General features: G+C 50.3%; 6 protein-coding genes across 6 annotated transcripts; 3 read left to right on the top strand and 3 right to left on the bottom strand.

The window, feature by feature from the left end:
• Positions 1 to 874: 874 nt before the first annotated feature.
• PtrM4_069250 (uncharacterized protein) lies at positions 875 to 2153 on the bottom strand (the record flags this gene model as incomplete). Its single annotated transcript, XM_001933592.1, has 2 exons — positions 875 to 1175; positions 1231 to 2153. 2 exons carry the CDS (start codon positions 2151 to 2153, stop codon positions 875 to 877), a joined length of 1224 nt encoding a protein of 407 aa, XP_001933627.1.
• Positions 2154 to 2811: 658 nt separating this feature from the next.
• On the top strand, positions 2812 to 4467 carry PtrM4_069240 (uncharacterized protein; the record flags this gene model as incomplete). The annotated part of the gene is made up of 1 exon (XM_066105852.1): positions 2812 to 4467. One exon carries the CDS (start codon positions 2812 to 2814, stop codon positions 4465 to 4467), a length of 1656 nt encoding a protein of 551 aa, XP_065964479.1.
• A 530-nt stretch (positions 4468 to 4997) lies between these two features.
• On the top strand, positions 4998 to 6772 carry PtrM4_069230 (uncharacterized protein; the record flags this gene model as incomplete). The annotated part of the gene is made up of 2 exons (XM_001933591.2): positions 4998 to 5235; positions 5316 to 6772. The coding sequence occupies 2 exons, from the start codon at positions 4998 to 5000 to the stop codon at positions 6770 to 6772; spliced, it is 1695 nt and encodes a 564-aa protein (XP_001933626.2).
• Positions 6773 to 8340: 1568 nt separating this feature from the next.
• On the bottom strand, positions 8341 to 11757 carry PtrM4_069220 (Clathrin domain containing protein; the record flags this gene model as incomplete). Its single annotated transcript, XM_066105851.1, has 4 exons — positions 8341 to 8453; positions 8769 to 9574; positions 9625 to 11418; positions 11465 to 11757. The coding sequence occupies 4 exons, from the start codon at positions 11755 to 11757 to the stop codon at positions 8341 to 8343; spliced, it is 3006 nt and encodes a 1001-aa protein (XP_065964478.1).
• A 1356-nt stretch (positions 11758 to 13113) lies between these two features.
• PtrM4_069210 (uncharacterized protein) lies at positions 13114 to 14505 on the top strand (the record flags this gene model as incomplete). Its single annotated transcript, XM_066105850.1, has 1 exon — positions 13114 to 14505. The coding sequence occupies one exon, from the start codon at positions 13114 to 13116 to the stop codon at positions 14503 to 14505; it is 1392 nt and encodes a 463-aa protein (XP_065964477.1).
• A 176-nt stretch (positions 14506 to 14681) lies between these two features.
• On the bottom strand, positions 14682 to 15563 carry PtrM4_069200 (Epimerase multi-domain protein; the record flags this gene model as incomplete). The annotated part of the gene is made up of 1 exon (XM_001933589.2): positions 14682 to 15563. One exon carries the CDS (start codon positions 15561 to 15563, stop codon positions 14682 to 14684), a length of 882 nt encoding a protein of 293 aa, XP_001933624.2.
• Between the last annotated feature and the right edge of the window lie 663 nt (positions 15564 to 16226).

Raw genomic sequence — 16226 nt, 5'->3', positions numbered from 1 at the left:
ACGTTGACGATCCAGTGGGGTGTGGAAGCAAGAACTTTGGGCATGATCAGATTGGTATAGAGGAAGTGGTTGAGCCAAAATTGATCTCGATACCATCCTCTATCTTGCGGTATGGGCCTCCCATTGTTGCCGCCGAATTGAGTACGATATTGATGTGCAATTCGGGATAGGTGAGGACTTCTTCGGCAGCTTCACGGATCTGCTTTTACGAACAAAGGCCTAGAATTAGCATGCGCACCTCGACATTTGCGCTCGCTGGTTTAGACTTTGTCTTTTCTGGGGTAGCTTGGGCTTTTTCAGCTGAGCGACCCGCTAGGATGAGCAGTTTCGGTTAGTGGATTGGAATTGTTTCGATAAAAGTTGCTCCCATCCCATCCCGCCTTGCGTTACGCCTGTGGTAAGAATAATCTTTCCGGCTATGTTGGCTACATTTTCCACCGCCATGGCCGAGACGAGTGAGTTGTGACGGTTGTAAGCTAGTGGTGGAACCATTGTAGCGGATAGTTCGAAAGAAACATATGTATGGGCTTATTCTTGATAATGATTAGTGTCGGTCTCGGTCGAGATACCAATACACTATACTGAGTATCTATGTACCCAGGTAATTCAGGCTTCGTCTAGATGCTATATTGTACGCTCAACGACAATCAAACGGTACCGTAGCGTCTCAAGCTACACACATCCATCATCATTGCGTGAATCAAATTTGTGCGCGATGGATCTACACCATTTTAGGATGTGGAAATTAAAAAAGAAATACGATAGGACATTCCAAAAACTACAGGAACAAGTACTTAATTAGGGTATATAACTTATCATCCCGAGCGCCGCTACGCCATCCCCAAACCTCTCCCCCCCACATTACTCAACCAACCTATACAAGCCGTGTATAACCTCTACCTGTTCGCCCCGAATTCGCAATTCTCGCTTCTTCCAAAGCTTTCCTCCCCGAAAATCTCTCATCTATCGAGTAGCGCCGCAACGCTTCCTTGGATCCAAAGTACTTCACGCTCTCCGCTACTATCCTCGAAACAGCATCCACTTCGTCCCTCGCATCTGGTGTCGCCTCTTGTAGCGTTCGGCTTAGTAACTTTAGGTTCTGAATCTGTAGCTCGATGCTGTGTAGACAGGCGTGAATGACGAAGCTGAGGGAGTCTGTGTAGTGAGGTTCATCGCTTGTTGAAGTTAGTCAAGAGGATTGTTGTTGTGTGGTTTCTACATGGAACATACCCGTCATAGTCATCTTCATTGAACAAGTTGTCATCGTCAACTTTGGGGAGTTTTTCAAACTTGAGGTCTTTTGGCTTGGCTTGTGAACAAGCACTGTTCAGCTCTGTGATTGAATCAATTAGGCGATCAAGGCCTTTTGATGCGGCGTCCAAGACGCCTTTTTTGCGTAGGTCGTATGCTGCCAGGCCGTCGAGATTGGTGATGTGGGCACATACTTCCAGGTCAAATGAGAATGCGTTTGCTTGCTCGGATATCTTCTCGAACGTTAGGTCTTGGGGTTTGGCTGCTTCGACGTCTATGTATGGCGCGCACGTCTTGTTGATCTGGCTCAGCTTGTTTTGAACCATTTCGAACTGATAGAGCAGTTGTGGTTGCACGATAGGTGATCTTGGGCTAGCGTTTGGACTGCGCTTTGGTGTGGAAGCTGAATCCATGCTGGGAATGGGGGGTTTGTCTTGATGTATATCCACCTTGATGCTTGGTTTCTTCTGGTGCTGCGGCTTTGGCTTCGTTCTGACTGGTAATTGACTCAAGGGGTTGGAATCTCTGGCGTATTCCTCATCGTTGAATACTGCAGGGCCTGGTCGTACTTCGCGTACATTGTAGTCCTTTTTCAGTTCCCTCTCTCTTGCGTCGCTGTGTGAACTTGATCGTGGCTTCCGGTTTATTTCGAAAACAGGGACACCCAGCCGGTCAGGGCTTGTGGGTTGGTTGAAATATCTGGAAGACGATGATCTGCCGTATTGGCTATCATGATACCGTTTCATCTGGCGTTCTCGGTCGCGCCTATCCCACCTGGCTTGTTCTTCTAAATGGTCCACATAACCTCCTGAACGCGACCGGTGGTGGCCGAAGTTTTTGTCATATCTGTCTTCTCGATCATCGTCGGGTCGCAGGAAGTCCGAAGAAAAGTGTGCCGCCATTATCGTGATCTGAAACAGATGAAAGCGACTGAGTAGAAAGATAGTCGCGTAGACCTTGTCAAGAATGTAAATGCCAGCAATAAAGCCTGCGCCTACTGATGGGGCTGTGGTCAATTGCTGTCGCCTTCGCAATGGCCTGAATGTTGGGAGAGATCGTCAGTGGGGTCTAGAATCCTGCGGAAACAAAGAGTTCAAGAAGCAGCCACAGTCATATCGGTGGTGTTACCTAAATGCCTGACCAGGCAACATGACCCGACGCCTTTGGGGGCCGTTTGAGGCGGAGCAACACCACACAATAACCTGAGTGGCTATGCGTACAGCTAATGCCACCACGTTACCCCTCAAGTTGACAAGCTGATGGTCGCGATAATTCAGCCGCAGCGTATCACGGGTCATGAGGCCGTCCATTATGCACCCAAAATACTTCAGCCTATCATTTCTCTGTACACGATACTTGATACCCCCAAAATAATTTTTCTCAACGATAGATTATTCTCCTGTTCTTTTAGCAAAGGGATAGCTTTCAACAAATCTTATCCGCTGCGTTTCTCACTGCAACCCCTCGACTGTGCCGCATGCGCGTTTCATTCCACTTCGCCACAATCACAACAGATTTCAGCATCGTCATCGAAACTCCAGTGCTCACCCCGGAGAGATCATGGCAGAAGTTGTGGCGATCATTTCTGGTCTCTTTACGGCAGGAAACGCTCTAAACACTTTTGCACAACAAGTCCGTAAATGGAAGCAACTATCCGAACGACTATTCGATATCAGTGAGGGACTTGACTTTGCACAACTCTCTTTGGACAGATGGCAAGATAGATACGACATCCAAGTTCAACGCCCGGATTTGCATACGCGAGCTTTGTTCGGAAAGGAGGGCCATGATCGGATCATGGCTACACTGGGGATGATAAAGATTATATTCCGGAACATCGAAAACGGCATCAAGCGAGCGAGGGGCGTGGCGCTCAAGGCACAACCTACAGGTCGTGCAGGTATCCACAACACCACAGACGATGAACGAGTGAAAGAATGTTTGTGGATGATACGGCGTAGCAGCATATGGTCGTATACATTCTTTATGAGCGTCATGGGCAAAGCCGATGAGTTAGAGGTGGAGCTTAAGCGACTGCAATATAAGATCACCCTGCTCGACCAATTTTCCGACTACTTCTTCGAAAGAGAACATCCAGAAAACTTCTCCAGAATCAAGCGACTTCCAGGACGGCGTTTGTACATCAAGTTCGGCGATGGTAGAACGAACATGATACCAAAAGAAGTTTTGGATGTGGTCAGTGCACAGAGGGATGCTGAGCTCCTACATCGATGTAGTATACCCAGTCGGGGAAACCGATTGCATATCGGACTCTCTGTACCGCGTATCTACAAAAGAGACTTTGCGCTGTTGTTAAGCATGAGTGAAGAGAGCCATGAAGTACTTGTGCATCCAAAGAAGATCAAAAGAAGTCCTTATATGATTCCGCAAGATCTTGCTACTGCGGTATCAGCGCTTGCATATGAACGGCAGGGCATTAGCTATCTCTCACCTCTCTCATCGAATTCTGCAGGATTTGAGATCAGATATCCTCCAACGACTCTACTGGCCGATCTCGAGTATAAGGACGCTTTGGCGAATATCATACGGAACCAGCACACCTCCCTCAGCTCACGAAAACTCTACTCTCAAGACCAGAACGCGATAGCGAGTGGCATCGCACAGGGCTCTGCTCGACTCATAGGAAGTCAGTGGCTGACTTTCCTCGACTGCGCAAACGTTCGATGGCGCAGAACCAAAGATGGCCAATGGACTTGTATGTTGACTGCAACTCCTGGGCTATCGTCGACCACTCGCGCTTTGGAGCAATGTCGCGAAGCCAACCATCGGAGAAGAGACGAACGCGATATCTCCCAGCATATCCAAATCTTCCGCATCGGACTTGTCCTAGCCGAAATTGCGCTCAAATCTCCTATCTCTTACATTGAATTCGACAGCACAACGTACACAGTCAGAATGTACGTCAACGACGGCCGGGAAATAGGGGCACATGAGATCGCGTCGGAAGTTGAACTCAAGAGCAACATGCTGTTAGCAAATATGGTGTTCTTTTGTCTCAATGTATTGCAAGATAATCGGGTCATGGGGGAGAGAAGTATCGATGGGAGTTATTTCGAGACTGTGTCTAAGCAGGCGGAAGAGCTCGACAATGTGTTTGGGATATACAATCGTAGAAGGGGTTTGATTCCAAACAAAAGCCCATTGGGAAGTGGGACAACTACGCCAAGGTCAGCTGGGGGTGCATATGTGTATTGACAGAATCCCGATAGCCTTGTAAGGAATGTGGGGTAGTGAGGAATCTGTGTGTATTCCAGACAATGCAACTACAATGATATCAAACCACAGGGTCTTCAAGTGCGTCCTGATCGCGAATACGACAAAGGAGCCAGGTAGGCAACTATCTGGAGCTGAAAGTGCTGGCAAGGTGTTGTTAGGTCGGGTGGAGCGATACCGGTACACTGCCCCAGCCAAGGCGCTACTTAGCTGTGTTATCCCAGTGTTCACTACGATCATTCGCCATTAAGCCCTAGAGCTCTCGGCTACATTCAGCCACAAAGCCAAACATCCTGAGGTCATTCAGCCTGATCTACTTCCTTCCCATTACGAGTCCATCTTCGCTTTGCTATCATAATACTACCAAGCCTTTTTTACGCTTTTGTGTCCACGCTCTTATCACTATCTTGCCAAAAGCAACGCTACCTAACTACATGATTACCGTTGAGCCTGCGTTCTGACGATACGAGACTCTTCAGCGCCTATACTTCGCAAACTACCCTCAAAGCTCAATGGAGGGGCTGGTGGACTGTTCAGCATCGACTGGGGCTACGACACAGAAGCCCAAGTACGACAACTTCTACTCACCACAGAATGAGGAGTTCTACTCCAAGTTCCAGTATTGCGACCTGAATACAAATGAACGTCGCATACGTCTCCTTCGAGTTCACCCGTCCCTAGAGATGGACGACAAGAAGAGCCGGACACAATGTGAACTTCTTGATAATATATCAATGGCAGACAAGAAAGGTATGTAACCCACATCCCGATTCCTTATAGATATTTCTCTTTTCCAATTATACCTACTAATCACATATTGAGGCTTCTAGGTCATTACACTACTCTGTCATATTGTGCTGGAGATCCCAAGAAAACGGAGATCATCACTGTCAACGGCATAGAGTTTAACGCGTTTGCCAACCTAGGTCATGCGCTTCGACAAGCTCGGCATTTTTGGAGGGATAGATTCGACGGACAAGAGCTCCTCCTTTGGGCAGACCAAGTTTGCATCAACCAAAGTAATCCATCGGAACGATCACACCAGGTTGGCTTTATGGCCGAAATCTACAAGAATGCCACTCAAGTACTCGTGAGCTTGACTTCAGAGGGTGATCGCACGGGTGGACTTGGATGGATATCTCAAACCATTCCTCCGGAAGCAATACGTCAAGCTGTGGATACCTTTTCTCAAAGTGTTATGAGAAAGGATAACTTTAACTTTCCCTGGCACGACGGCTCCACAGTTGCATCTATCGTGGAGTACTACCAAAGGATGTCCCCTATTAGGGATATCCATGTCTCCTGGACTACCTTTGTCGATACCGTTCTGAATAGCCCTTGGTGGGCCCGAGCATGGATCCGTCAAGAGTTTATATTATCGCCTGATGCCTATCTCATGGCCAGCTTCGACTATACACATTGGCTGAATCTTGTGAGTGTCTTAGGGGAAAACCCACCGGATCTCGCTAGAGACATTGAAACGAACAATGCTCGCTGTAGCTACTCAATGTGTCTTGTTTGTGCAAATAAATCACCCCCACGCTCAGACCAACGATACAATCGGAGAGTAGTCCGCAGATTGATAGCATTAAAGATAGATTGGTCTGATGGCCTCAGACGGACACTGTTGAGCTGGTTGACGGACCGTTTTGTACTGAGAGCCTCGGACCCCAGAGACCAGATTTACGCGTTACTTGGTCTGGCCAGTGAGAGTTACGGTGTCCAGCCCGATTACGTACACAACAAGTGTATTGATGATGTTTACATTGATGTGGCAATAGCATGCAATAAGTACTACGGCTACCTCGCTACCCTAAGCGTGTCCACTGCATATGGACCTCCATCATGGGTTCCGACCTGGTCTTCAGAATGGCATCACGTCCATCTCGAAGCGTATCAAAGACAGCATCACAAGTATCCACTACTCAAGTCAGATGAGTTTGGCCGTAAAGATGGAATACTGCCTGTACGAGGAATCTTCCATGGGATTCTGTATGAGTCCAACGAGCTTTACGGTGATGTTAATAGGGCATTTCAGACGTCAAAGCTCAAACGGATCACAGTACCAAACGCAATAACAGATGTAATACCCGGGGACGAAGTTTGGATGCTTTACGGATGTTCTTATCTCAACGTGTTCAGACCGAAAGGAGAATACTATAGATTCATTGGTCAGACCAACGATCTGTACTCGGACCCCTTACCGGAACTTCCTACTCTCATTGAAGAGGTCATCACATTGACAGAGGCAAACGATCATATGATTAGGTGGATTGAGATATGCTAGACTATCGAATCAGACTGGCAGGCAGAATTGGTTAGGTAGTGTTGGCGGGTGCAGGATCCATCGAATATCGTGATATCTATACACTTTTCTGCTGTAACAGCTGATTTCGCGAGGAGTTGTTTGTCTCGCGCATGGGTTGATGTCCGCCATTCCATATTATTTATCCCATTCAGAGAACATAATCATGGATTTTGCAAATCTATCATCTGCCACATATGTCAAATCATGAAACTCCATCCATTGATTATATCATAAACGACAATACAAACAAGGCCTTGCTACCAGCATTTTAATCGTGGTGCTCGATCCAAGAATTTGAACTCTTCAGAGCGAGAGTAACGCTCAAATCTCACAACCCAATACCCCTCCATCACTCACCCCGCCATGCCATCTTGCCCCTCCTGCCCCTCCCCTCATCATATGCTTATGCTCTGCCCCTCCCGTAGCGCCGTAATCAACATTGCGATTCAAACCTGCCAAATCGGGTAACCGTGCCCCTCCTAATCCATACTAGCCCTGCACCCAAACGTGAAGGGAAGGGCAGGAAAGGGCACAGAGGAGTGCGCCATTCACTGTAAAACCCTCAACGCCTAATTATAAAATTTTCCTGATGCAGTACACGACATATACTGGAAAACTCTTTGCTTATGCAAATACTCAATTTCTAATAGGATCAAATTGCTCCTTCCTGCATCTAGCGCAAATAAACCACTCCCTTCGCTCGTCACACGCTACACCCATGGACCACTTTACGGACGCCCTTCGATATTCTATAGCGCAGCAATCCACAGGCGAAGATTCAATCTGATGCTCAAGGAAAGTTCGTATACGGGACTAAGATGCTGATCTACCACTCATCCCAGTCATCCACGCCCTTCAATCATCCCACATCACCCTACCACCTACGCCCTTCCCTAGCGCAGTGCTCAATGCCATCTCTTAACTTACCTTATACCGTAATTCCCAGACCCCAATCCATACACACCAGCATGAGAAAGAGCGTTAGATCATGTATGTTCCCCTCCCACGCCCTTTCCTCGTTCCACAAACCAACCACACCACATCAACCAACCCCTCACGTTCACGCCCTTTCCTAGCGCAGTAATCTACACTAGACGTTCGGATCTACTGCTTGAGGCAGTTTGGCATGGAAGGATGCGCGTCGCATGTTGTTTCCCCGCCCTTTTGGCGTTGACCCCTCACGCCCTTCTCCGTCTGCATCTGCGTCTAGCATGTGCACCTACCGCATAAGGAAAATTTGATCAGCGTGATATTACGACATGGTTGTTTCTACGCCCTTTAGTGAGGTAGGTTCCCTGCTTGCGCCTTTCGTCTGCGCCCTTGATAGTGCAGTTATCCACGTTTCATGCCCGATGTTTCCTTATGGAGTATATTTATTACTACAGAACGGTACCGTGATGACAGGAGACTGACATAGGTACGTTAATTACGTTAACATGATGTATGAGCCCTTTGCACGCGCCCTCTCATTGACAAACATGTCTTCATATCATGACTGCTGCAGAGCCCCGATACAATCCATGCATGCAGAACGCTTGATACAATATCTATAGGCTACGAGAACTCAGCCTCTCAAGAATGACCGTGCTCTGCAAGGAAGGGGCAATAAAACATCGCCATGCATAGAACAAAGGCTCAAAATTGGCTGGACTATAGGTGCCTAAAGACCATTTAGTAATACAGTAATATGCATTACAATATCTCCATCCCCTCGCCCAACTCACTCCCACATGCCCATGACCCAAAATAAAAAACTTCCCTATGTTGCCATCAAAAAAGCATAATCTTATCTTCATCCTCATCTTCACTTCCTTGGTATATACACCCAATTCCCATCCACTCCAACCCACATCACTCACTCATCACTCATCACTCACAACCTCCTTCTCCCTACAAACCACACAGCCTCTCCCCACCGCGCTCTTAATAACATGCGCATGCGCCACTTTCGCGCCCACACTCCTCGTCCACCTACCTCCACTTTCCTGCGCATCAGCTGCGAGCTGCTGTTGCAAGCCGGCCGCAACACTAGCGCTAGCACTTGTCTTGGGGAGCAGACATCTCAGGTGGAAAATGTGGCCGCATGCGAAACCAACGAGGGTGTCGCGGGAGAGTGGTAAAGGCCCGCTACCGTCGATGGTTGCTTCTTCTTCTTCCGTGGTGGGGAGGGTGAAGGGGCGGTGGCAGCCTACGCAGTGGCCTGGTGGTGCGTCACCTTCTGGCGGGACTTCGGGTGCGGGGTCGAGGTTGGGTGCGTTTGTAGTCGAGGAGACTGCCGTAGTTTTGTTGTCTGCTCTTGCCGTTGCTTTGGCCGCTGTAGCGGGGTCGATGGCCTTGGGTTCAATGTCGACCTGGGCTTTGGTGGCGTGATGATGTTTCTTCTCGCGGCTGACTTCGAATTTAACGCCGCGTCTTTGGCCGGCGCGCAAGGTATCCATACCAGCGGCTACTTCGCCGCGGAGGACGCGGGCGACGCCTTCGGAGATTGAGTATTGGATTTCGTATTCGCGGACCATGCGGCCGATGCCATCGCGGAGACCTTCGATTTCTAGACCTTCGGGGATACGCCGGACCAGCTTGATGGGGTCAATTGCTGTGCCGACTTCTTCGAGGAGGCCGCGGATGAAGTGTGGTTTGTCCATGGAGTACTCCAATAGATCGTTCCATAAGTCGGGGTCATCTTGCTCTTTTGCGAAAGAAATTGCAAAGCTAACGTCAGAGAGCTTCTCAATAATGAGATACAGGGCGCGCTTTGTTTGGCCTGTCTTGGAGAGGATATGTCTGCAATGGATTAGCAAGCTGATCGGGCCTCTGTAACATGTAAAACTTACACAAGCTCTGGGATGTACTCCCTCCTCTCGCACTCTGCCGTAGCCTTGCTCAGATCATAGCTTTGAGACTTACGCAGATACTCCATGAGGAGCGGTCGGTCATACTCCGCGAACAGCTCAACCATAAGATCCGCAAACTCTTCTGCAACAATTTTGCCATCAGCCACCAAGCGGTCCTCTGCCACCCGCTCTTTAGCTGTTTTCGCTGTTCGCTCATGCATTTCCGGCTTCCACAGCTTTCTTAGATAGAAGTGCAGGAAAGGCCTGAATGCTGGTCCTTTTTCCTGCAATTGACTTTCAACGTCAGAGGCAGGAATGGTGCCGCGGCAGCCCTCTTCAACAAGTACACTGATCGCTTCCGTAGACGCCTCTTCTAGCTCTTCCAGTTTTACTGACGCAGACTTCATCTGATCTTTGGACACGCCCATCATAATGAACCCGGGTATGTCATCCCTGACAGCCTCCACGAGATGGAAGTCCCGTATGAGGGTCATGGCAGCCTCAGCATTTTGGAGACGAATGTAGCAACGCAACGCCTCTCTCTGACGACCGCTGGCGAGGAACAGCTTCGCAAGACCATCTTGCAGTATCCGCCAATCTCGGCCCTGTACATCGCCTTCGATGGATTCCTCAGTGACATCGCCTGCAGAAAGCTTGCTCTTGATTGCCTCAATGACACTATTAATATCGAACAGATCTGGATCCCAATCTTCGAGCAAATGCTTGAAGCGTATTCGATCATGAATTATGTAGTGACCAAGAATCACTTCATATACCATCGATGGTAATGGCGGCTGCATGGGCTTCTTGGGGACGTAGGGAGATATCTCGTTGAAGTGGTTTTTCTGCGCAAACTTCCACACCCAATGTTCCCATCGTGAGGAGGTGCCAAGTACGCGACCAGCGACTTTGCCTGCTTGTTTCCAGTCACCGTTGTTGACAAGCTGCTGAACCCATAAATCTCCAATTCGACGTTTCTCTTTCTCTACTGCAGAGTTCTGGTTTGCCCTTGTAGCGGAGAGCGTAGTTTGGGAATCGCTGTCGTCTGCAAAGAACTCGTGTAAACTTCCCTGTCGCTTTATAGGGGTACCACCTGGCGACCCATCTGAGGGGGCCTGCAGAACCGACGCGATAATCTCAGGATGGTCTTCTAGTAGCTCCCAGGCATCCTTGTAATTCTCATGCTCAAGTTCCCACTGGAAATGATCTGATAGTTCTCGCTTGATGGCTAGTACACAATCGTAGGGGCTCTGGATGAAGACTTTCAGACCTGGTGTCGCAGCGTTTGGATGCGCTTGTTGTTGCCGTTTAGTAGCTATTGAGCCTGAGGCGTTACCGGCACTGGCTGAGGACATGGATGGTGCCCTTGACGGTGGCTTGTCAGAGCCAATCTGAAGGTTCATTACACTCGCTCCCGAGCTGAATATACGCGCTGCACTGGCACCAACATCCCAAATACCGCCTCCAATGGCCTCCAATGCACTCTTCTGCGCGGGAGTCATGGTCTTGGGATGAGGCACATACAAGGTGCCCAAGTGATAATCCGCAGCCGAGAGAGTTTCGAATCTGCTGACGGTCAAGGAATCAACTTCGACCTCATCTGAGGTGGCAGCATCTATGAGTTTGAGCTCTGGAGAAAGACCGTTTGATCGACGCATCCTTCCTCCCCGAGGAGTCGTTTCTGGCCCAGAAACGGGATTGTCATCGTCATCGCGTGTCCGGTATGCAAGAACAAGAAGCAAAGAAGGGGTATAGAGCGAAATGCCAGAAACAATACAGTCGTCGAAACGAAGACTGGGAAATCGTTAGCGATGAATGAATACAGGGGAGACAATAATACCGATGGACCACCTCGGCGCTTCCGACCGATCTTTCACCAACTTCACGGCCGACGCCAGCTCCTCCAGGTTGTACGTGAACAACCCAAGCTGCATCTCCCCACCCTATGATGAGCTTTTCAAACGTCTTCTTCTTCTTGCTATTCTTGGGCGTTTGGGGTGATCGGTTCTGTGGTAATGTGGACTCGGTTTTATCTGCAAGATGATGACCGTTCATACTCATTATAGCGTCGTCATCAGACTCGAGTGACCGGTCATCAACCCACTCTATCCGCGCCTTCCATACACCAGCCATGTCCTCCCATATTCGCCGATTCGGCTTCTCGATAAAGCCGATTCTCTTCCACGCGAACTCCGAGTCTGCGCTGTCGAGGTGGAGGTCGGTCCGAATGATGCGGATGCCATGTTCGTTTGACCAAGCCACGAATTTGCCTGAAAGTGACCATTTGATGGCACTTATGGCACCTTCTCCAGAGTGCAGGATGGTGTCCCTGCCTCCGTGGCCGCCCAGTCCTATTGCGCCTAGCCATCCTTGTGCTGTCTGTGATGCTGAGCTGGTGTTTGCATTTGACCGTACGCCCGTTGGCCCTCCAACTGTGTGAATGAGCTCGCCAGCTAATCCTCCGGACAAGTAGGAGCGGTCGTTCTTGTATTCGGGTGAGAGTGCAACGGCTTGTACGGGGCGGCCGAAGTTGCGGAGCGTGACATCCTTGGGATCGACGAGGGAAGACACACACACATGTCCATCTATGGAAGAGGAAGCTATGTATATCTGATTTGAAGGCGTTGCCGGTACTTGGGCTTGACGGGGCGCACGGGGAGACGATGTATTGCCTGACGTAGTGTCTGTACGCCGTAAACTTGGAGTCGTCTGATCAGCGGACCTGAGATCTGAGGCGGTAGGTACGAATGGCTGTGAAGCTAACAAGGGGGACACTGACAGCGCAGTGACGGAGGCGGCAGGATGTGCATTGTAGGTGCGGAGGATTTGGAACGACGGTATGGTTAGGGCGTGCTGGTAGGATTAGTATACTATTTGGGGGTTCAGGAAGCTCCAGGAACTCACGATATTGCCATTATGTGTTCCAACAATCTATATACAATCTTAGCATACACCATACAGCTTGCAATACAAGCACATGAAGCTTGGAGCTATGACCGTACCATCTTGTCCCCCGCGACCATAAAGGTAGCCGTCGCGTCGCCATTGCGGTATACCGGACCCAAATCCCTCGTGAGGCGACTGTACTTGAGCTTGGGCTCCTCCTCAACATCGTCGTCTTCGTCGTCGTCCGAGTCCGGCTCAACCTTCTTCTTCCCTTCGTTGGCTACCTTCTCGGGCTCCGATTGCTCGCGCACCGGCGTGCGCGGTTCGTCTGTTGAATTTTCCGCAGCCATGCTGGCGGCATGAGCTGCGGCGGGTGTGGTAGAGACCTGGAATAGCTCCGGCGCGTGGAGGTGTGCAAGTCTGAGTTGGCCGATGGGCCCTGGTCGAATCTGGGCCGATGATGCTGGCCAAGCCGATTCCCGCGGACTTGCAAGGGTCTAACTAAACTCTCCGCAAAATACTCCACCATCCAACCCCCAGAAACTCTCTTTGTTGACGACGATTCACGTTGGAAACTATGTTTGAGACACACCTCCGCTGGCGATGACTACAATCCGACCTTACGCGTTCAATGGCTTGACACGATGTCTTGCTCGTACTGCACAACTCCCGCACTATTCTGTCGCTATACAACCTCTACGCACCCCCGCAAATAGACTATTTTCGACATCGAGATATTATGGAAAGAAGATCGACTTCACCCAGAGGCAAGAGGACGTGACGCCCCACGAAGAATCCTCGGAAGAGACTCCACAGCAGTCGAAACGGAAAGCTGCACGAAAAAATGCAACCAAGACGTCCTCTCTACGGAGTGTCGCAGTGGAGGCGCAGAGATCTCGAGCCTTTGTAAAGTCAAGAGGAAAAACACGCTTCGTAGACCCAGATGCCGAGACCAAGACAGTAAGCGCATATTGTGCTGCCGAGATATATGATATCTCGGTGGCCAGCCGCCTCGTCAAAGCCCAAGGCTACGAGCTCGATCCCTTTCAGACTGGTCTCTACCCCCAAGTCATACATGTGCAGACATCGGAGCGACCATCTGAGGTCAAGGACTTCCAGCAGGGCGACATCTTCATCTTCCCCTCTGGCACTGTAGTAACTTGGAACGTCCGGGAAAGAGAAGCCCTGAAGCTAGTCAACCAAGTCCTCCCCGCCGCAGCCGAAGGCTCGCATCTCGACCTCCTAGAAACCGAAGATCTGGACTATCTTGAGGACCCCAGCAAAGAAGCCAGTGAAGTAGTCGGTGACACCATTGTGCTAGGCACAAAGGCAGAACCACCATCCGACATCATCTCACTCAACTCCTCGGACGAAAATCATCTCACAAGCGAACAACGCCATGAAGTAGACACCGTCCTCGCCAAGATAGCCTTCTCTTCCGGCCTCGCCCGCTCTACCAAACTGGCCGTCTTGGAAACCTTGCTATCTGCATACCAGCACTCCACCCGCGATATCCCCACCATGCTCGCCGCATCCAAGCCCTTCTCACCCCGCCGCAGCGCCCCCTTCACTCGCTCCTTCATCCTCCGCAAGACTGGCGAACTGCTCTCCCTACGAGCCCAATTGAACCTCTACTCTGAGCTCACAGACTCCATGCCCGACATCTTCTGGGATTCGCGGCACGAGCTCGGGCTAGGCGAGTACTACGACCAGGTTGGGCGTGCGCTGGATGTGGGTGTTAGGATCAAAGTGTTGAACGAGAAGATTGGGTTTGCACAGGAGATTGCTAGTGTGTTGAGAGAGCAGTTGAGTGAGAAGCACGGGCTGAGGCTTGAGTGGGCCATCATTGCGCTTATTGCTGTCGAGGTGGTGTTGGAGTTTTACAGGCACTGGGACGAGCGGAAAGATAGGGATGATCCCGCGAGTACTGAAGCTTTGCTCCGAAAATATCTGGAGAAGCTGGTGGATGAGAAGGAAGTCACGCCGACCCGATGATGGAGACGTTTTCGCGTACTAGACGCATATGATACCCCACTCCCATAGACCACATTCAATTTCATTTGCATACACAAAGGAAACGTCTTTGATTCTACAGACCGCTCCAGTCCATTCAATGAGCCCGGATATTTACAAAACTCGATTCTTCTTTCCTTGATCCAGGAAACAATTCTCTATTGATCATCGATAACATGCAGATACTTCTTCTCCTCTCTCTTCTCCTTCTCGCTCATGGGCGGCAAGTCGTAGTAACTCGAACTTCGGTACCCCTTGAGGTAGTCAAATGTCATTGCCTTCAACTCGACCGGCTCAATGTCCAAATCCTTGAACGTCTTGGCGTTCTTGTCGATGATTTGGTTAATAAACTCCCGCTCTACCTCATCAGCCGAGGTGATGGGCCACCACAGAAGCTTGTTAGCGTAGTGTGCAAGAGGCTTCAAGATACGCTTGGGGATGTTAATGTGGCGTTTTGGGTGCATGGTCTCCTTCTCTACAAGCTCCCTAACCTCGGCCATGGAGTACTCGGTGGGGCCGTAAAGTTCGTATGTCTGGGCCGCAGTCGTATCATCGTGGAGCATGCGTTCAAGGGCCATGCCGACATCGATGACGTGAACAGGTCGGGAACGCTCCTGCAGGTTGTTGGCGGTGATGATGTTGGATGGGGAGGCAAGCCTGTGCAGGAAACGGTCTTCAAATCCGAACATGGGCGCAGGTCGAACAATAGTCGTCTCCGGGTAGATGGATCGGGCAACAATCTCGCCCCTAGCCTTGGTGCGGTAGAATTCCGATTCCGATTCCGGGTGTGCACTATGGGATGAAACCTGAACGAATCGGTCGATATCATACTTTGCAACAGCGTCCACGATGCGCTCAGTTCCAGAAACATGTACATCCTCCAAATCAAAGTTCTTGGTGGGGTAGTCGCGACCAATGAGGTTGTAGACAATGTCAGAGTGTCGTACGCTTTCTTCAATGGACTGGGTGTTTCGAAGGTCCATTTCCATGAAAACGACTCTGCCCAAATCTCCAGCGACCTTAAGATGGCGCTTCGCCATCTCCTCGCGGAAAGGGATAATGACTGTGCATCCTGATCGAGCTGTTCCTGTCGTTAGCGCAAACCCACTCCTGCTCCCCGTGTTTGCACGCACCCAGTCGGTTCACGATATAACGTCCCAAGAATCCAGTGGCTCCGAAGACGGTTGCCGTGTATCCTGCATCTGTGTGAGCGCTTCGACTACCATGCGGGTGCGGGTCGCAGTCTACCTCCGAGCGAGGAACGTCCACCGGAAACAGTCAGAATGGGCTTTCCAGTCCTAGGCACCTGTCAGCCAGCATTTCACGCACTGTGGGGTCATGGGTCGTGCCTGGTTATCCTGACGTCCGAGTTGAGTAGTTGCCGGCAAACTGAGGTGGAGAAGGGAGCTACGCGCTTCAAGGGCAATTGAGCCGACAGCGCCACTGGCGACCGAGCGCAGCGGAGTGGCAGCATAGTTGCGGCGTTCAATGGCTACTGGGATGTCGTATAGGGCTTCTTGTGAAGTAGCTGTGATGAAGGACGTCGGTGGTGATGGGGCTTGGCCCGATGCGCTAATCGTAGCTTCCGCCGCAACGCTACCTACTGAGCAACCCATCCCGCACTCAAACATACACACCCGGCCTTGTGCTCTCCCACCACTTCTTCACTTGGCAAACTATCCCCCCAAATCTCATCAACACTC

Source organism: Pyrenophora tritici-repentis, chromosome 2 (genome assembly GCF_003171515.1).
Source record: "Pyrenophora tritici-repentis strain M4 chromosome 2, whole genome shotgun sequence".
Classification (NCBI taxonomy): Eukaryota; Fungi; Ascomycota; class Dothideomycetes; order Pleosporales; family Pleosporaceae; genus Pyrenophora; species Pyrenophora tritici-repentis.
The sequence above is the reverse complement of the archived record's forward strand: the minus strand, read 5'-3'. Positions and strand labels throughout refer to the sequence as shown.